The sequence below is a fragment of the Geospiza fortis genome, unplaced genomic scaffold (assembly GCF_000277835.1).
Source record: "Geospiza fortis unplaced genomic scaffold, GeoFor_1.0 scaffold179, whole genome shotgun sequence".
NCBI lineage: Eukaryota > Metazoa > Chordata > Aves > Passeriformes > Thraupidae > Geospiza > Geospiza fortis.
The window spans coordinates 605,907-626,906 of NW_005054533.1; the positions used below are offsets into that span (position 1 = coordinate 605,907).

General features: G+C 43.3%; 1 protein-coding gene across 1 annotated transcript in view; it reads right to left on the minus strand.

Moving 5' to 3' along the window:
- IQCA1 (IQ motif containing with AAA domain 1) overlaps window positions 1–21,000 on the minus strand; it is a 105,232-nt gene that overhangs the window by 40,601 nt on the left and 43,631 nt on the right. Inside the window, exons 7-9 of the mRNA XM_031063815.1 lie at window positions 12,285–12,369; window positions 6,178–6,300; window positions 2,127–2,202 (exon numbers count right to left, since the gene is read on the minus strand). Of these exons, the coding sequence (XP_030919675.1) occupies window positions 2,127–2,202; window positions 6,178–6,300; window positions 12,285–12,369 (284 nt within the window). The remainder of the gene's footprint in view (window positions 1–2,126; window positions 2,203–6,177; window positions 6,301–12,284; window positions 12,370–21,000) is intronic.

Consider the following 21,000-nt stretch of genomic DNA (forward strand, 5'->3'; position numbering starts at 1 on the left):
AGAATAATAGTTAGTTTGTCATGGGGTGAAAAATAGATTTTTGAGGTTATTAGAATGGGGGCTCGGAGTTCCGAGGAGGAATTTGGGCGTGCCCTGTCCTTCTTCCTTCTTCTTCCAAGTCTCCGTCTTCTGGGTGATGTTGGCACTTTTGGATTGGTTTAAGGTAGAAGCTCACTGTCTAACATAGGTGATAGGTATTGGGAAGTTATGGTAAATAGTGTACATGTAGTTTTTAGTATAAAAAGATAACACTGCCCCAAGGGAGGCCAGAGTGCCTCTGTCAGACCTGCTGGACAGACCTCAGCAGGTCAGGAAAAGAATGTTATAGATAAGAAATAATAAACAACCTTGAGAACGAGAACAGAAGAATCCTGACTCCTTCTTTGACTGCTGGGCTGGGAAAAGAAACTTTCTAATGCATCTTGGGTTCACTGTGAGCAGCAGAGATTTCAATACTATCACCTATGTTAGACAGTCTGTCTCTAAACCAATCCAGAAGTGTCACCATCACAGCAGAAGATGGAGGACAAGAAGAAGAAGAAGGACAGGACACACCCAGATTCCTCCATCTTGCCTCCTGAACCCCCATTCTAAATCCCCAAAATTCTACATTTTCACCCTGTGACAAATTCACTATCATTCTACTCAAACTCTTGTGGCTTGTAAACCTTCACACAAAGTTGGTAATTGTTGCCATGGGCTAAAATCAAAGGCAGAGGTGTTTGTGACTCCATGCCAAGGTCTCTGAGCCCCTGCCAGGGTCTGGAGTCCTCCAGGGCAGCCAGAGGAATGTCCTGGGTTCTCACAACTCTGGTAGCCACAGCTGAGCTGAGCTCACAGCCAAGCATGTTCCCTCCAAGGCAAACCCCTCCTGCCCTGCCCTCTGCCCTGGGCACTGCCTGGCTGGGAGCCCCACTCTTGCCAAGGCTGCCTTTGACTTCCATCCTTTCTCAGGAAAGGAGTCTGGATGGATTTGATGCTAATCTAAAGCTCCTGCTGCCTTCAGCAGGGTTCTGACATGGTAGTTGAGAGCAGATGGGATGCAAAGCTCCTGGTTTTTTTTAGCCAGAAAGCTGCTCTGTGATTTATAAGGTGTAAGAAAATCCTAATTGTTACGAGTCAAGAGGTCAGGCCAAACTACTGATGCACATTTAGCAAGTTTAAGTTCACTTCTTTCTCTCCAGCCAGCTGAAATCAGGCAGAAAACTTGACACCAGTAATTTGTCAGCAGGAGGGAATAATGGAGGCTTTTCATACGAGGAATTTTAGCAAGGCACTGGCTCTGAAGAGTGGAGAGCAGAAAATACATTTTTCCACATTGTATCAGAACAGAATCTGCAGAGACAGAGCAAAAATAACCCCATTTTCCACTTTAGATAAGTGCAAGACTTCCTAATTCACTTGTGGATCAGGCTGAGCATTGAGAACAAGTGCTGAAGAGATAAACAGAAATATCAAAAGCAGAGGAGAGATCTGGAAAAGAACCAAATGCCCTTTCATGATTTTTATTAAGAAATCCCTGCTTTTTGGTGCTTTCTCCAGGTGAAAAACCAGCCAAGCCCCTTGCTGAAAGTGTGTTATATTTTATTTTGACACACTTTGCATGAAGCAAGTGCATTCAGAGTTTTGTGCCTCTGCTTGAGAAGATACAATAAAAAATAATTTGAGCAGCTGTGAAGGAATCTATGGAGTCTTCCACGAGTTTTCACTCTTGGAGGAAAAAGGACAGGTAGAATTACAGGACTATGAAAACATTGATGCTGAAAATTGATCTACAGTGTGGTGCTTTTGAATTATTGGCTATTCTGATGTCATCCTTGTTGCCCTCAGAAAATCCTAAAATGCCTTTTTTTTGCTTCTTGGAGCCCTTTGCTTTGAGTTTGTTCACTTTCACCCACAGAAATGTCCCTTCCTGCATGAACAGCTCAATGGTTTTGACAGATTCCTTGGAAGAATTGAGGTCCTGAGAGCCTCCCTTCCTAAATACCATTTCTTAATCTAACACCCTAATTTTTATAACATTCCATAGTTTGGGCAGCTGCCCACTTGACCTTATAGGAGTGACACTGCCATTAAGCTGCTCTGGGAGAACATTCCAGCTGGAATTGTTATCTTTTGCTACTGACCTTGGTACTGAGAGCTTCCTTCCTCCAGCATCGAAAGGAAATTGCTTGGACCCATTTTCCAGCCTTCATCCACTACCTAGATTGGGGGGGAAAGTGAAGAGAGGAATTGCTGACAGCATTGTTTCACACAATTATGGAATGGGTTGGAAAAGGCCTGAAAGATCCAATTCCACCCTTGCCATGAGCAGTGACACCTCCCACTAGTCATTTTATCAGCTGAAGTCACCAAATTAAACAAGAATTAAGCTCCAGCTTGTTTGAAAATGTAATTTAGGCAGAAGACTGGCAATATTGAAATGGAATTTCATTTAAATGCCATTTTTTCTGTTACTTTTGCTGCCAGTGGCACATTCCTGAAACAGTTTCATTTCATTGAAGCAGTATTTCATTGGAAAAAATCCCCAGAAAATTATCAAAGTTTCTTCATCTTGTATCAGTTGTAAGCCTCAAGATGTGAGCAAGGTGGTAGTTGAAAAAGAGAGATTAGATCACTATTTGGGGAGGAGGTGAATGTGGATTTATACCAAACAGGATCAAGATTTTGCTAAATAACCTGCAAATCACTTCTTATCAGCAAGATAAAATATCAGCAGTTCCTGGGATGATTAAAACTAAAAAACCCCTAAATAAGCCCTGTAATTAGGGAAATATCTGGTACCTGCAGGTACAGCTGCAGCCCCATTATGGGAGTTATCAAATATCTGGTTTTAATTAAAGTATCATTACAGTAATTCCAGTTTGGGCCCAGAAGGACAGGAAAATAATACATTTATCACTTCTACCCTATAGATGCATTTGAAAGAGACTTGGGAGGTTCTTGACTGAACATCAAGAATTGTTTTGGTTTAGAACTTTGTTTAAAGGGTAACAAAAAGTTGGAAGATTTGAGCTCAAATCCCCAGTTACTCCAATGCATTCCCAGTTTCACAGGGTGTGACATTTTGAGGTTCATCCTTGGGTCATTTGCAGTGGGCAGAATCCTTCTTTGACCATTTTTCCATGGTATTTTATAGAAAATGATTCAACCATGATGTTCTGAGAGGAAATGTGTCAACTATTAAAAAACCCAACAAACAAATTCCCCCCAAACCAGCCTAAAAATGGGTTTTTCATTTTTAGCCTCTCAATACCACAGGACACATCAACATTTTATTGTTATAAATAACCCAATGAATTGTTTTAGTTATTTGCTTCAGTGGTTTTATACACTGATGTCAATGATATCATTGTGTCAATTTAATTGATTTTAATCAAACCCACTCTCTTGTGTCTTAAGGACAGTTGCTGCTCTGTTTTCTCTTGCCTCAATTAACAGCCTAAGAGTCAACATAATAAAAAGAACTTTTCCTTTGAAACCAGTTCATAGAGTTTTTCATTTTCAGTGCATTGAGTCCATGCTTGTTCTGTTTTAAATGAGTTAAGGCCCCTTAAACAAGCAATATATGTTAGAATTTAAGCAATATAATTTGAATTAATTAAGAAATGTGGAAATAAGAGCCTCAATCTATTTCTGAGGCTTTCCAAAGCCAGCTCCACACCAGGTGATTCCCACTGGACAGCAGGGAAAACTGAACTGGCTGCACTGTGCATATTTCCTTTGGAGATTTCCCTCAGAGGTTTCACCAGGGACAGGGATGTGCCTCATGTTTGGCATTTCTGGTGAAATTCAGGGATGCACAGCCTTGCTCTCACTCAGTGGGACAAGCTCCAGCAGGTTGCTGGGTGAGGCAGCCCAGACTGCTGCTGCTTTTGGAAAAAGGGATTTTTTTGGGCGGGATGGAGCCATGGGTTGTTTTTTTCCTTCGGGAAATCAAATCAGCACCTTGCAGAGAAAAGAAAAAATCAAGTTCCTTTGATATCAAATACTCTTTGTAAAGATTGCTATCGGGCTTTTCAGAAATACTTAAATTTCCTTCTGGGTCCAACTTTTGTTTTCTTTAAGAGCTGAAGTTGGGAGCAGAGCTTTTTTCTGCCTGCATCCCTATGACTTATAGCCTACACTTATTTTAATAAGAGTCCTGCTGTTAGAACTTTTCCAAATACTTCTCAACTGGTCTAAGATACTCTTTTTTTTTTCCCTGTCAGTGCTATAACCTTGGAGAGAATGTTCCCTTTGTTGTTTCTCAATGAACCATAGAGAACCTGATATAATGGCTCAGAATTTTACTTGACAGGAGTTGTGATGGCTGAGGAGATGGGAATGACATGAAGTTATGAAACCCCAGAGCTCCACGCTGTTATTTCACCCCAATTCAAAACAGCCTTGCAGAGGCTGCCAGGGGATCGAGACACATTTCTGCTCTCGTCGGTTCTTACCTTCAGAAATGTGCAAAACCAAGAAGTAATCCAATTTTATCCTGGGAAAGTCAGGTTTTTAAGCAGATGGGTGAGATGCCATCCCGTTTCAGGAGCTTCACCCGGGCTGTGACAGCGTCACCCAGCAAACTGGTCACAGTAACAAGGGACTGACTGAAGACACGTGGGACCAGAACTTAAAAATTTGGTTTGCACAAGAGCAGCCACAACCCTTCCTAGCTACCAAAGTTAAGCAATCAGGCTTAAAGACCTTGAAAAACTTTCATGTATTTGCTCCTTCAGCCTGCTGTGTATTTGCATTTACATTTTTGTATTTTCATTTACATTTTTATTTAAGGGGAAAAAAAAACCCCCACTCCAAACTCCCAAACAGTGTTTTCAAGATGCTCATTTACAAGTTAACATTTAGGTATCTACCTTCCAATTAAATTGACTGATGCTTCCTAAATTCATGTAATTTAGGTTCCTGGCTAGATGTTCTGAGAGCTTTGGCCAGATTAATGGATGTTGTCCAAGAAAAGCATCATTTTTTTGGAAATATATTTGTTCTAGGGTTAGGCCTTCAAATTAATTTGTGTAAAACTTGCAGTGAAGAGTAAGCTTTGCCCGAGAAAACTCACCCTTCTCCTCCACATATTTAGTGAGAGATTAATGACCCTTATTAAAAAAATATATATTCTTTAAACTTTTGTTTATACTGCGGAAGTAAATGAGAAACAAAAGCTGCTGCTTCAGCAAAAGCTGACAATTTTTGCTGCACAGCTTTTGAAGATGCCCTTTGGTCACTGCTCTGTCCCACAGGTGGTTTGCTCTGTAAAGCTGCTGAAATAATTTGGAAGTGTCTTTTGTGAAAGCAGCCCTTTACCTCAAAGATTTTAGGGGGTATATTGTACATTAAGTGGTGTCTATTGATATTTGAAACAAAATGAGTTCCTACCCCGAGAACATGGAAAATTCATGGCTTTATTTATGCATGGCTGATGGGGTTTAAAAGTTGGTTTGGAATCCACACAAGCTCTGAGGCTTTTAATTCCTAATTTTGCAAGGGGTGGCAGTGATGAACTCTTCTGCACCATTAAATTATTTTTAAGGTTCCCTCCAACACAAACCATTCTGTGATATTTACCTTTGGATATCTATGCTGAGTATATCTGAGTGCTGTAGAAATTCTACCATATTCTGAGATTGGGAAGGGTTTTCTGGTTTACAATCTGTATTTTCTGGGTGATTCCCCTCCTCTGAGCTGGTGCACTTGTTTGGGGTGATGTGGCTCCTCTCACCTTTTTTTGGTAGCAACTTCAGCAGGTGCTTATGCCAAAAAATGAGGGGAAGAGAAGACAATGTCCATCTTTCCATGGAAAGAGGGTCAGGCATTTACTGAGCAGTCAGGGATAGCTGGGATTTTCTATGGAAAGAGGGTCTGGGAATGCTTGGTTATCACTTTGTGTCCTGGCAATGATCTCAAAGCCCTAAAGGGGATTTTTGCTCTCATTGATGTCCCTGCCAGTCTGCACCTCCATCAGCTCTTCCAACTGAGCTCAGTCGTGGCCATTCCTAAAATATGAGAGGTAAAAAGTTCCCCAGAATCCCTCAGGTCATGGGAAGGCTGAGAGAGATCAACCTCAGCCAGTTCTTGGTGTCCTGAACCTGAGCCTGGAGCTTTGGTGACCACTTTAATGTCACTTTACAGCCCCTGCCCACACCTGAGGTTTCACAATCTGCTTTCATTCCTTACCTGCTTTTCAACTTTTTGTGGCTTTTTCTCTGGGGCAGGTTCCTTGGCTTCTTTTACCTTCTTATCCTTTTCATTTTTCTCTGCCTCTGCCTTTGCCTTTTTGGCAGCCAGCTCCTCAACGATCTGAAAGAGGCAGGGATGAATGGGATTGGGAAAACAAAATATCCAACAGGCAGCACTCTCTGAATTCCAGACCATCCCAGAGAAGACTTTTTGTGCTGACTAACTCCAGCACAGGTGCTGAATATCCCAATTTATCATTAGGGAAAGGCTGATTTCTCTGTCCCAAATCATGGGAGCTTTTATGGAGTAAAACCAGTTCCTGAAGCTGTCCAGAAGCAGAATATTCTAATGACACACAACTCCAAGTTCCCTCTGGACTCAGACCCAGATGATGAATTCATAATGAATTATCTCAGACCCAGATGATGAATTTGTCCTGGTGTTTGTAAGGCAGATTGATTTTTACAGGGATGGATTTTGTGAGGCTGCCCTGAGGTGTGTCTAATTTCAATATATGGCTAAAGACTGAAATTGTTCTAGTGGCTGAGGGAGATTGGATGGAGATATTGTGACAAACCCTGACAGATACACAGGGATAGCTCAGCATCTTTATCCCTGCAAGCAAATAGCAGCTGATAACTGGGTACAGCTCCATCAATTCTCATATCTTTAGTTCCTGGGCAATTATACTTTATTATCTGAAAAAGGCAGGGAAAATTTGCTGCTTCCACCGTTCTCTTGTTTCTAGGCAGCTTTCTTGTCCCTGAGAGGAATTCTAAGATCACTTACTAATGAGTCTAAACCACAAAACCCATTGAAGTTTATTAATGGACCACTAACACTGGCAGTACTGTGAAAGAGCAGAAAATAAAACATTTCCAGCTGTAAGATGTGCTTCCTGTAACAGTGAAAATATTTGTTTTCTCAAGTATACCTTTTAATGTACTGAGCACTGGATGCTGGGGGGGACAATGACAAGGGCTGTGCTTTGCAGCCAGGGCAGTTCCATTAGTGGCTCTCCCCAAGCCTTTCAGTACCTTACATTTAATTAAATATGGTAATTCAAGCCCTGAGCACTGCTCAGTCACATCTTGTGCTGATAAGCAGCGAAGCATTTCATTCCCTGGGATAGATTAACAGATTGACTGGAGTTCAGAATAGGTTTTTAGTGTCCCAGCAGGCCTGCTGGATCCAAAACCAACACAGCTACTCCGAGTGTATCCTTTACTGCAGTGCTCCTACGCAGCCAGAACCCAACCCTGTCACCTCTGCTCTGCCTGCAAAGGGGAACCAGAACCATCCCCAGCATCTCTGTCCAGCAGGATACCTGCACACACACATGGGATTGACAAAAGGTCCCAATTTGCACCAGGGCCATTCTGCAGCAGTACTTCAGTGCATTCACATTCTGCTTTCGTGTTTCTGCACGGAGGGGTGATGCTGGAAGGGGTGAGCCAGAGTTTGTGTTCTCATGAACCTGCTGGGATGGCACTGAGCAGCTCAAGTGTCCTTGTGCCTCTGCCTGGCCTTGCTGCAGCTCCTCCAGCTCTGCTCCAAGCAGCTCCAGCATTGCAGAGCTGGGGGAAGCTGTGTGTCTAACCTTGAGTGGCTTCTGCTCTTTTATCCAGAACCACTTCCCCTCCAGCTGCAAGGTGTCACTGTCATATTTTCTGAAAAATCCCTTTGCCACGATTTCTTCTGAGAAGCTGAGAAGCCTCAGAGAGAAATGAAAACAATAATTATCTGATTGCTTCTCCCTGTTTTGCTGCTTTGGAACGTGGTCTGGACATTGTTTATCCAACAGGTGAATGTTTGATTGGTTTCATGTGAATTGTTATTACTTAATGACCAATCACCATCAGCTGTGTCAGACTCTGAGGAGTCATCACGAGTTTCTATTATTTCATTCTTGTTAAGCCTTCTGTCTGTGTCCTTTCTCTTTAGTATAGCATTCCTAATATAATATAATATAATATAATATAATATAATATAATATTTAATATATATAATATATCAGCCTTCTGAGAACATGGAGTCAGATTCTCAATTCCTCCTTCATCCTGGGGACCCAGAAAATACCACAGCAAGGAGATGCCTGAACCATCTGACAAAACAGGAGGGAAGAAAGGGAATGGCAAGCAAAGGTTAGTTTGAGATCAGTAGGCAATTCACCCACATTTTAGTGTAGGGTTTTTGGGTTTTTTTGCCCTGGAGAAAACTTCATGGTGGAAAGAGAAGTAGATGTCTTCTTAAGTTGTTTTAGACTCCCCTTTTCTTTGCTAGGTTGTCTGGTTTTGAAATTTTACAGAAAGTACTTAGCAAACTCTTAATACTGAGGAAGAGACTGTGTTTCAGTAGGAGCAGATGAGTTTTAGCCTCTTTGTATTTTTCCCAGTCTTTCCTAGAACTCCTACTGCCAGTGATGATTCTTCTCCAGTAACATTTTCTTCAGTGGCTGAAAAGACATTTTCCTTTAAAACTGATGCTTCATAAAAGTTGAATTGACTTTTGTATTCCAATATCAGTTTCTAAAGTCTTGCAGTGCAAATTTCCTTTTTTTTGGAGGCAGGGGAAGAACTGGGCACTAAACCAGAGTGTAGCCTGTGAATGAAAATGTCTAATGCTGGTTTATATGAGCCAAGAATAAGAAAGCTTCCAGCTGCCAGCAGGACCCACTTGTTCTGCTGTCCTCAGACTCAGGGAGTTTTGGTGTTGGCTCAGGTAAAAGTTCTTCTTCAGGAATAAAACCTTCCCTTATTCCTTGAAAGAAAACCTTACTTGAACTTCTTGCCTTTTAGAGTTGTGGGCACAAAAGAAAAGCAGGGCTAGAGTGAGTTTGGGAATGCTGGATCTCCAGCCGTGCAGGGGAGAGCAGCCTCAGACTCTAACACTTCATAGGGACACAGCCCAGTGTTCCTGGAGGGAAAATTCCTCTCTTGGAATATTAACTCTACAGAAAGAAGTTTGGTTGGAATCTAGGAAATATTTCTTCTTTATGGAGGATTTTTGGTGTGGTTTTTTGGGTTAGGTAGATTGCTGTCTGTAGGTGAGTATTTTAAGTGTTGTGTAATTTAACAGAGGCCAACTAGAGTTTCCCTCCTGCATGGTTACCTAGAAATATTCAGAATATTTGAAGGCTTTTAGTCCTTCTCTGATACCTTTTTTCTTTTTTTTTTAAATGTTAGTTAATATTGGAAATGAGGAGCTGGGAGAGGGGGAAGTGTCTGTGAAATGGCAACTCTCTTGGCTTATTTTCATGGTGATGAGACTTAATGAACTACAGGGAAAGATCATAATTTTGTTGGCAGCAGGATAAGGGCAAAGCTAAAAATTGTCACAACCGATGATTATCTGTGGAGCAAAACACAAAAAACCATTAGGGATAGAAATCTGGAACAGATGCAGGGAGATTACACCAATGTCCTGGAATGTTAAATTTCTCTTGAAGAGCAAGTAAAGTAGAGAAAATGCTTCTTTTCAAGGGACAGCACTTCTTTTTCTGACTGAAGCACCAAGTGCTGGGCACTGGGATGTCTTTGGGAAGGTATTTGTAAAATGTCATGGAAGCAGTTTGTGCAGAAGGCCAGCTACATCACAAAGTCAAGTAAGGTCAGGGTTGTCAAAGGATCAAGAAATATAGAATGTATAATAATGCAGCAATGGTTCGTGAAGTGATTAATTTGTATTTTATTTTCCCCAAAGTGTCTTTACTGAAGCCTTATAAAATGCTCCCTTTTTAAATACAGCTCAGGCTTGATTTTTCATGGAGTTTGACTTGGGAGTAACCAACCCCTGCTCATACAGGAGCTCATAGAGACAAGAGGTGAACTCCTGTCCCCCCTGGAGTCAAGGACAAAACTCCCATCAGTTTCCATGGGGCCAGGATTTCCTTCCCTATGTTGCCCAGTAGACCAGTGTGTGGAACAAACCCAGTGGCCTCAGGAATATTTTTTACTATGCAGCTGACTCAGTGGAACAAAAATTGTTTTACTTGTCTGACATTCAGGTAAAATCATGATTGCACTGAATTTTCTCTGGCCAGCTGCATTGGGGAGATCTGTTGAGACTGTGACACACATTCTGCTGGCTAAAAAGGGAGAAAAAAACAGGCCCCAGAATTGGTGAAAATCAGATAATTGCTAGTGAAAATTTGTTAGGAAAATAGAGGAAGGTTTTTTTTTTTCCAGAATGCAGGGAAAATAAGCAGTAAAACAACCTCTCCAGACTTTTGGCTTCCATTTTTCCATGCAAAGAAAAAGCAGATGCTCAGGAAAGGCAACAAAACAGCTGAAGGTGAGAATTGAAAGCTGGGAGCATGACAGGAAGGTTAAACCCATTTCTCCAGAATCTACCTCCATATCCAGTGCTGCTCAGAATAATTCCTTGCTGTGTTTTCTTCCCCAGCTGTGTTAATCCTTGATGCTGGCAGCTCTATTTGGCACCACATCCCCCAAACCCTTCCCCAGCCGTCAGCCCCACTTGCTGGGTGGCTCCCAACAAAGCCTTCTGGCCTCTGGCAGGACTTTCTGCTTTGGAGACTGAAAACTTCACTGAGGATCTCCTTCCTCTGCCTGCCTGAACAGCAGTGTCACTGTCACATTTTCTGAAAAATCCCTTTGCCAGGATTTCTTCTCCTGGGAAGCTGAGAAGCCTCAGAGAGGAATGAAAACAACAATTATGTGATTGCTTCTCCTGTGTTTTGCTGCTTTGGAATGTGGTCTGGACATTGTTTATCCAACAGGTGCATGTTTGATTGGTTCCATGTGAATTGTTATTAATTAATCACCAATCACTGTCCATCTGTGTTGGACTCTGAGGAGTCAGTCACGAGTTTTTATTATTCATTCTTGTTAAGCCTCCTGATGTATCCTCTTTTTTTAGTATAGTTTTAGTATAGCATTCTTTAATATAATATCATAAAATAATAAATCAGCTTTCTGAGAACATGGAGTCAGATTCTCATCTCTCACCTTGTCCTGGGGACCTCACAAACTCCACACAGCAGAGCAAAGCCCAGCAGGATTTAGCCCCTGAACCTGGCTGAAAGCAGGAGCATGCCCCAAACTCAGTTTTAGTGGGGCACAGGGAGCAGTTTGCAGCAGCTTTCCTGTGTTTTTAGCAAAGCTAGCTGATGGTTAGTGCTGTGATGTGTGCTGTCCTTACATCCCCCCAAACCACACAGAGACTGCTGTGTGCCCCAGGCTCCTCCCTGGGATCCCAGGGAGGACTGGATCCAAAATTCCCCATCCTGGAAGCATTTAAGGCCAGCCTGGATGGGGCTCTGAGCAACCTGGGCTAGTGGAAGGTGTCAGGGTGGCTGCAATGAGATGATTTTTACCTCCCTTCCAACCCAAACCATTCTGTGATTCTATAAAAATCCTCTTTTGCCATGCCTGTGTGAGAGCACCGGTTAGCGCACCCCACCCGTCTCAGGGGTGGGGCTTTCAGGACCACAGAATTTGGGTTTTGACCTCTTAAGTTTTGCTAGCCCAGCACAGTGGTTGACTCAGGGGCCAAATCCTGCTTCCTGTTCTCCCCCACCAGACCCATGACCCCCTTGGCTCCTCGGGATGGGTGGGAAAGGCTCCAAGTGCTCAGCACTGCCTTCAGCTGGGCTTAATCACTTTCCCTGTGTGACACTCTGTGATCAGAGGAAGAGATTATCAGCCACTTCCATTAGCCAGAGACATCAGGAGAGGGATTTACCAGGAAAAACAACCTACAGCACACACAAACTGAGATACTTCCTTAGCTGGGATGTTCAATTTGCTTAATGAGCCTTGGCAGTAAATCAAGGCTTAGCCCTGCCTGCACTGGAAAATCTCCTCTGCTGTTGTTCTCCACTTCTTTCCCATTCACCTGAGCACCTTCAGTCGTGATTCAGTGGCTGCACAGCCCAAAAGGGAACAGATTTCAGCACCTGATGAAAACACCCTGGGAAAAAACCTCATTCTTTTATTTGCAACAGAAAGCTTTTAACCATAAGGTTCTTGGAGAACTGGAGCCACTGTTAGGGAAAATTGTTGCTTAAATAAACTAGCATGTTCTGTAGCAAATCCTTCTCCAACACCATGAATTTTTTTTCATTAAAAGAGGGACAGTACCTCCTCTGGATGTTTTTCAATAATTAAAGCCTTGGAACCACCTGTCTTCTCAGGGGGATAGTCAGGAAACCTGCCTGTGATATGCCTGTGGGAGAAACAAAAGTGGAAGAGGAATTAGAGTTCATCATTTTTCACCTGGTTGATAAAGATGTTAGATAGCAGAAAAGCTTCTTATGGCAGTGGTTTCTGTCCTGTAAGTTCATTAAGACAGTTACCAATCCATGTCTCTTATCCCATGGCCCAACAAAAACTGCAGATTCTCAGGGAAATTCCTAAAACTGCAGATTCCTGCCTAGCTGAGAGATGGAGATTGAAGTGTTTGTACCTGGCAGTGTCCCAGGCCAGGTTGGACAGGGCTGGGAGCACCCTGGGTTAGTGGGAGATGTCCCTGCCCATGGCAGGGGGGGAATGGGATGAACTTTAAGGGGTCTTCCAACCCAAACCATTCTGGGAATGGTTATTATGTTATTTTACATTATTTAACTTTCATAGCCCAACTCTGTCCTTTCAACATCCAGTTTGTATGTTTTTTTTTTAAAGAAGAGTTATTTTGCTTAAATCAGGATTTAATCTCTAAATGTCAGGATTACCACTCCTAAATTTCCAGTGGACTTGGTGGTGATGGAAGCTGGGAAGGGGCAGTTGGTGACTGTGGGAAGGTTTCATGGGTAACACAGGGAGCTTCCAGACCTTTCAGAAAGGGATTAAAAGATACAGAAAATAACTCCAGCCCCAAGGCCATTTATACTGATAAGACCCTTTAACTTCTTTCCCTTTTGTTGCTTGGTGAAATATATTTGTAAGATTTTCTGTTTATTTGGTAATATCAGGAAGATTTTTTCTGTTCCAAAGAAAATTCTGACAGTGCAGAAAAACCGTTGTGATACTTTCAAACAGCATGGTTATATTTCCTCTAAATGAAATGAAATTTCCCTGGAGAAGAAAAGAGCTCAGAAAGGTCAACACTATTCCTAAAAATGTTTTCTTTTTTTTTTTTTAAACAACTGGTACCTTGAGGGATATTGCTAGTCTGGTGTTAAGCTGCAGGCTCAGTTTTAAGCTGAGATCATTGGAACAGAGCATCTGTTCTGTTTCTGTAGCACCACGTGTAGGGTTGGGATCTCTTGCTGGTATTAATGCAACACCAATTAGGGCAGAATCAACAAACATTCATCTGTGCTTGGGAGCTCTGGCTTGTTCAACAGTTACAAGTTCTACATGCAAATCCTTCTAATTCTTGGTCACTGCATTCCCAGAAACCAGCCTGCATCAACAAAGGGCTGTGCTTGTCAGTGTGTTTTTTAAAAATCCATTAAGAACGGGATTTTGGCCTCAAAACCCTGCCTGTTCTATTATTTAATGTTAGCTCGTGTTCCATTTTTTACAGACAGCCAGAAAATAGCTCAGTTTTATGTTAAGTGCAGCCTGAAATGCTGCTACAAGTCTGGTAACAGTAAAAGACTTCCCAAAATTTGTAATTGAGGTTGTTGCTACCTCAGTGCCAGCTGGGAGGAAGGAAAGGCAAATGCACTGTGGGTGAAGAATCAGCTGGGAGCCCACTGAACATGATACCAGGGCCAGCTGCCAATATTTATTCATGTTACATTTGGTATTTGTACTCCCTTTTTCGCTTTTAAATCATTCGCAGCTCTTGGAGATGGTGGGGGGTTGGAATTAAATTCTTTTTAAGGTTCCCTCCAACCCAAACCATTCTGTGATATTTACCTCTGGGGATGTATGCTGAGTATATCTGAGTGCTGTAGAAATTCTACCATATTCTGAAATTGGGAAGGGTTTTCTGGTTTATAATCTGTATTTTCTGGGTGATTCTCCTCCTCTGAGCTGGTGCACTTGTTTGGGGTGATGTGGCTCTTCTCACCTTTTTTTTGGTAGCAACTTCAGCAGGTGCTTATGCCAAAAAATAAGTGAGGAGAAGACAATGTCCATCTTTCCATGGAAAGAGGGTCAGGAATTTACTGAGCAGTCAGGGATAACTGGGATTTTCTGGTTGAGGGCACTGCAGGATGTGATTTTCCATGGTCATCAGTGACCTCAGAGCAGAGAGTACCAAACATTTTGATGTTCTAATTCTTCCAGGGCATCTGTTTTGTTCTTGAGTATATCCATTGCTGTCTGATGGTCTGGAAACAGCACTCTTAAATCTTATTTCCCTACCCACCCTCTTGTGGGTTTTCCTCTTTCTCTTCTATGTTGAAATGACCACAACTTCAATCTTGTAATGCCTGGGAATTCGCATGCATGACCCCCAATAGGCAAATTCCTCCCATTATGAAACCCTCCGAGTTCAGAGGTTAAACCAGGGATTCATTTGGCCTGTAAATCTGCCCAGAAAAATGCAGCCATTCATCTCCCTGGTCAAAAGTCCACTTTAAACATAATGAATCTCAATTTTCATTCCCCCTTCACTTTCTGGCAGCGTTCTACTCAGAGCCATCGCAATGGGTTGTCTCAGGCATTTATCTTAGGATGTTCTTTTAGATTCAACTGGATCTAAATTCCTTGGTTTGCAGTTGGAAACACCAGGATAAAATGAACAGCCAGAGAAGCTGTGGCTGCCCCCCATCCCTGGAAGTGTTCCAGGCCAGGCTGGATGGGGCTTGGAGCAACCTGGGACAGTGGAAGGTGTGGAGTGGGACTAAATGGTGTTCAAAGTCCCTTCTTACCCACACCACTCTATAATTTTAAATTTTTATATCTTTGTACCATCAGATGAGCTGCACTTCATCCAGGGCTGAAGAGGGTCCCACCAGCTGTGTCCCATGAACAGCTTTTGAATTAGGAGGAGGTCCCAAACACTGTGGAGGGATTCTGAGCTTGCTTCACAATATTATTTGTTCAAATAATTTTTAACTGCCTTCCCCTTTTGAAACTTCCTAGAAACACTGAAGTATTGGTGATTAGAGGTAATAACAGGGTAAGAAAATGATCCCAGATGATGCAAGAAGTCGCTCCCAACTGGAGCCCCAGCAGGCTGCTTTGTTTTGTGGGAAGTGTGCAGGGGAGCTTTGTGATGAGAATCCTCCCTGGTTCCACTGCTGATGGGGAGAGGAGGATGTAAAAAACTTAAGCTCTTGATAACAGGAGCATTAGAGTGTGTAATATATTTGAAAGCCATGGTACATGTCAGAGACACCTAGATCCGAGTCAGAACTCTGTGAATCTGTTACTTATTACTGTCTCAGCATTTGCAAGGGGGAGAAATATCCAACTGTACTTTTCCAGCGTCTCATAAAAATGTGTAAATGCCAGAACTGGAAGAAGCAACTCTTGTTTTCAGTGTGATTGCTTCAGTGGGAGTGCTGACAACGTGCTAAGCGCTGCAAGCAAAAGCAGAAGCAAATTGTCCTGGATTTCTTAGGGAGGATGCAGTTCCAGTAAAACCAATTGCCCGAAGGAACAAATGAAGTTTGTTTGGTGGGACTGGGCTCGGTGGCTGAACAGAGTAAAGAAGGGGAGATGGAAGGACAGGGCTAGGAAGAAACCTCCTCCTTGTGAGACAAACCCCAGCAGCAGCTTGGGGAGGCCCTCAGGAGCCCAAAGCCTGCAGGCAGGGAGCTGAGGATGGCTCCTGGGGGTGACCTGCTCCTCGTTTTCTGTTCCCAGGCACCGAGCAGCAGCCTCTGCTTGCACTGCTGCAAATAAAAATGAGGAGTGCTGGAGCTCACAGCAGGCAAAAAGATCCTTCTTTGGGTCAGAGCCACTGCTTTAGCGCAACTGCTCAAGGTTTCTGTGCTGAGGAGGATGCTGTTGAAGAAGGGACCTTTAGAAATTGTGGTATGTGAGAAATCCATCACTTTTCTGGAAAGCAGTGAAATCCTGTCAACAGAAGCAGAGCAGGGGTTGGAAAGCAGCTTTACAGAAAAGCCATCTAATTGGGATGAATGGGAGCCCTAAATCTGAATCAAAGCAGCTCAAGTGGAAGAGTAAAGGGATGAACAAGGATGGAGGGGTGAAAAGATACGATCTTGCACTCCCAGCTGAAAAGGAAAAGGATGTGATGAGGTTTTTGTGCTGTTTCTCAAATTACATTATGTTCTCTGGTTCACTGTTACTGCTCCAAACCTATTCCTCTTACAATAACTCAGACCTGTCAAGTGTAATTGAAAAAGAATGATCTTTTATGGTCTGCAGTGCAAATCCTTTTGTCTGTGATCTGTAGCAAAGAGTTCTGGCTCTTCTGGGCTCAATATTTGTACAGCACAAACCCCACATAAATGTCCAAGTTTTAACTAGGTTCAAATGGTTCTGTAATGTCTCCAAATCACCACCAGACTGGGACAAGTCGGGGTGATTGGCAGGCTCTGCTCAGCCCTCAGTGCTGTGGCACCTCCATTCTCACCTGTACAATAAATCCTTTGTCTGGGAGATGACCCTGCATTGTGCTTGTCTCATCTGCTGCTTCCCCCCTTCCTCATTGAGGAGCTTCAAATTTTTTCTAAAGTGTTTTCTCTCTATTCCTCATTGCTCGGGGATGGTTATAGTTAGGACTAAATGTGGCTTTTGATTTATGAGAGCACACCATTGATTTAAACATTTTGTCTGGTAATAGACTCAACAAGTTCCTACCTACTCTGTTCTCTGGTGTGGTTTTACATGTGTTATTCTTTCTTTTTGGCTATGGTTTCTCCAGCTAATTGCATAAAAGGCCTTGTCAGGAAAAATAAATTGTTCTTTGGAGGAACAACAGTGTTTAAGTCTTCTCAGGGGAAGAAAAGATGTGGGCTGTGTGCAGAAGAGGAGGCATGAATGATGGTGAAGGCTCTGAGTGGAGGGACACAGGGGTGTTCTGTGCAGAAATGGGACACAGACTAAGAGGGGGGAGCTCTTTAAAGAAATAAAATCCTCCTCAGTTGTGTAGCTCTTGCCTGTTTCTGTAATCCCACCTGATATGGATTCTCTCAGACTGCTTAAATAGCAGTGCTGGTTTATTTTGGGTGTCTTTGCTGTGGTGCTTTTTTTCCCTTTTGTATTTGTGCTCTCTTTAGCTCTTTGAAAATCACTTCCAGAAAAAATAACCAATGGGCAAATACAGAATTACTTATAAAGTGAGATTGATTTCCACGGGCTTCTTATCATCTTTAATGAGTTTGGACACAGACAACATTACAACTGATGTTTTATCTCAGGTCCTGATCCTCCCACTGTTTGCTTGTACGTGTGCTTGTTATGCATGGAAGCATTTCAGTGCAGGGTAATTGGAGGATCAGAAACTTTATTGTTCTGCATAAATATTCAGCTTTGAAAATTGAAGATCAAGTGTAGTGAGGCCAACAATGTGCAAGGGAAAGCATTCCCATGGAGGAATGAGGAGGCAAGGTTTGTGGGGAAAGGTGATATCCTTTATTATAGTAACTATCATAATTAGAATGGTCTTTTGGGTCCCCAGTGCCTGCCTTAGATCTGAAATGGGAGAAGGGAACTTCAAAGGCAAGTAATAGTTGGGAACAGTTGTTGAAGGGGACAGACCTAAATGAGGAATGTGGTAATTCTCCCTGATAGTTTTATTACATGTGGTGTTACTGGCCAGGAAAGGTAGACCTTTGGCTGACCCAGTGCAGTTGTTCATAAGCTGCTTGAGTTCTTGCAGCAAAAGAGTCTGTTCTGCTTTGTCATGAAGTTATTACCTTTCCAAGGATCCTTCTGGTCTTTTTGGGATAGCAATAAGTAATTAATGTAATGGAAAAATGGGAATCTCTGTTCCCCTTCAGGTGGGCTGGGGCATGAGCTTTCTCTGCCAGGACTCCTGGTTATCCTGATTCCTGCTTTTTTTCTCTTCAAAATTCTGACAAATCATTGCTGGTTTAAAATGGCAATAGGTTTTTCTCCTTGAGATAATTGGAGACATGGATGATAGCACTGCAAATGGCTCCTAGGTTTTTGAATGGGAATAAAAGGCAGCTTGGGCATGAATAATGCCAAGGAAAACCAAAGCCACTTAGTCTTCCAATATTAGCTTAACTTAAAAGAAAACCTGCTACAATCAGAAGAGAAACTTTGTAATATTGACACTGATGAAACGTTCTGGTGCTCTGATTTTGAATGTTCCTCCATACACTCAAAAAATGTTGCCCAAAGTTTACTCAGAGCTCCCATTTGAATTAACTGAGGATTGGGAAAAATCACATCCTGGCTGATAGAACTGAACTGCTTGGCAAGAGCTGGTACCAACCAAGCTGTGCTGAAGGCTCAGACTAACCTAGAGAACACTCAATGTACCCACCAAGCATGGAAATGGGAAGATTAAAAGGGCTGGAAAGCAGATCCCTGGAAGGTTATTTAGAGTTTTTGGCTTGACTTCTGGGCAGAGCTGCAAGGTGTGGAATAACATTGAAAGCATCTCCTGATGGATCTGAGGACACCTGGGTGTCCCATCCTTGCCCCTGGAGGGAAAACATCCAGCACTACCTCAGTGCTTGATTTTCTAGCTCTGAAGTTCCTTGAGTGTGTTTCCTTTGGAGAAGGAAACTCTTTTGGAGTCGTTGATCACCCTGTGTTTACCAGAGCTGCATTCCTCCAGGGATTTCTCCAAGGATGAAGGGCTGCTCCCCTTCTTTCCCAGTCTGGCTGTCCCCAGGCTCCTTTCCAGTGTCAGCTTCCTGGTGGCTGTCTCCAGCCTTTGGAGGAGAGCAGGGTGAGCAGGAGAGCAAGGTGAGCAGGGTAAGGAGTCCTTGTAAGCAGGAGAGCAGGATGAGCAGCCCTTGGTGAGCAGGAGAGCTGCCCCCAGGGGCTGCTCCAGGGCTGGGGCCTCCCTGATGGAATAGCTCCCATTAAACTCTCATCTGGTTTGATTTTTCTCATGTCTTTCCACTCTCTTCAGAGCAAGGTCAGAAATACAGAAGCTGGCTCAAAGAAACACCAGGTCAAATTCCCTCTGCATTTACTGAATTCCTTACCCTTGGTCAGCTTATCCTGCCAGTGTAGAACACCCAATCCTGGCTCAAATTTGGCAGAATTTCCAGTGCTCAGCATTCAACTTAAGAGACTGAAACAATTATGGGCAGTTTTAAGCAAGATTACTTTAACCCAGACTAGAAGCTTTGTAAGAATAGTTTTCCTGCAGAGTCAGCCAGAGGGAATCAAGAGTACTTTATTAACACAATATGAATCCTGTAAAGAGGAAAATAAAGCATGCCATTTTTTTTCTAGCAAGGCCAGCCAAAAGAAATAACTTGCCCTCCAACATCACAAGTTTCTTTGGGATTTGGAGTGAAATGGAGTATAAGAGAGCATTTTGTTTTATGGGATTTGTTTATGAGAAATTTGAGCAAATGTTTTTGCTTCTCAGAAGTCAAGGTGAACCAAAATGCATCTCTGCAGGAGGGGAAGAAGGCTCTAACCTGGCTGCTCCACACTGCTTTGCCATGGCCCATCACTTAAAACTGAGGACAATGCAGTGCTGCTGGGGTGTGCCAGCCTCCCTGTGTATGCTGTGCAAAGAGACACCCTTTGTATCTGCCTGGAAAACTGGGATTGGGAGCCTGGAAGGAGCACAGAAGCTCTGTGCTTTGATCCACCCTTTTTTTTTCAATACTAGATATCTAATATTCCAACAAGTAGGACATGTAGGAGTGCTATGGTGATTAGACAACCCTGCTTTTGGGTAAATGGTGTGATTTTCATTGATGTAATTTTTGCAGTGTGATGAAAATGGATGGATCTGAGGTGGCATCAGACACATTGCAGTATTTCTATCTCTGCCTTATAGCTGTGGTATCAGTGCAGAAATCCAGCCCAGGCTGACAGAACTTATTTTTTTGCCTCTCTGGATTAAAATGCTCTCCAGCCACTGTGTCATGGCTGTCCCACTGTGCCCCTGACCTGCTGCCTGCCCACGATTTAACCTCAGGAGTTTCCAAAGGACAGAGTGTGACCAGGTGCATCAGGCACTGCATCACTGCTTGGGAGAGTGGCTGGAGAACTCATTTAAAACTGGAATCACTATTTGCACCCAAGACTGAACTGCCTTGAGAAGCACTTGTGATGCACCAGGAAAATGTCAGTGGGAAAAGAGAAGCTGAAAATGGTTTTTAGGGATGTAACCAGACACTGCTTTCTCTTTCACTGCCCAGAATGGGCCAGGTTGGACGGGACCACAGTGAGGGTCTGGTCCAACCTCCCTGCTCCAGCAGGGTCATCCCAGAGCACAGGGTACACGATTGTGTCTGGATGGCTCTGGAATATTCCCAGTGAGGGAGACTCCACAGCCTCCCTGGACACTCTGTTCACTGCTCAGTCACTGCCCAGGGAACAATTTCTGCCTCCTGCTCAGGTGGAACTCCTGGGCCTCAGCATCTGCCTGTTCCTTGTGTCCCACTGCTGGGCCCCATGGAGCAGAGCCTGGTCCATGCTCTGGAATATCCAGATATATAAATATCCACCCTTTGGATATTTATACACATTACAGAGGTCCCCTCTCAGCTGTGGCTACTCTTGAGCTCCTCCTTTCCTCTTCAGAGATGCTCCAATCCCTTCATCACCTCTGCAGCTCCTCCAGGAGCTTCTTGTCCTGAGGAGCCCAGAGCTGGACTCAGCACTCCAGAGGTGCTTCCCAGGGCTTCCAGGTGCTTCCATAGGGGCAGGATCCCCCCCTGACCTGCTGGGAATGCTCTTCCTGATGCACCCCAGAATCCCATTGACCTTCTTGTCCCCTAGGGAACACTCATGGCTCAGGGACAGCTCCTTGTCCACTGCAAGA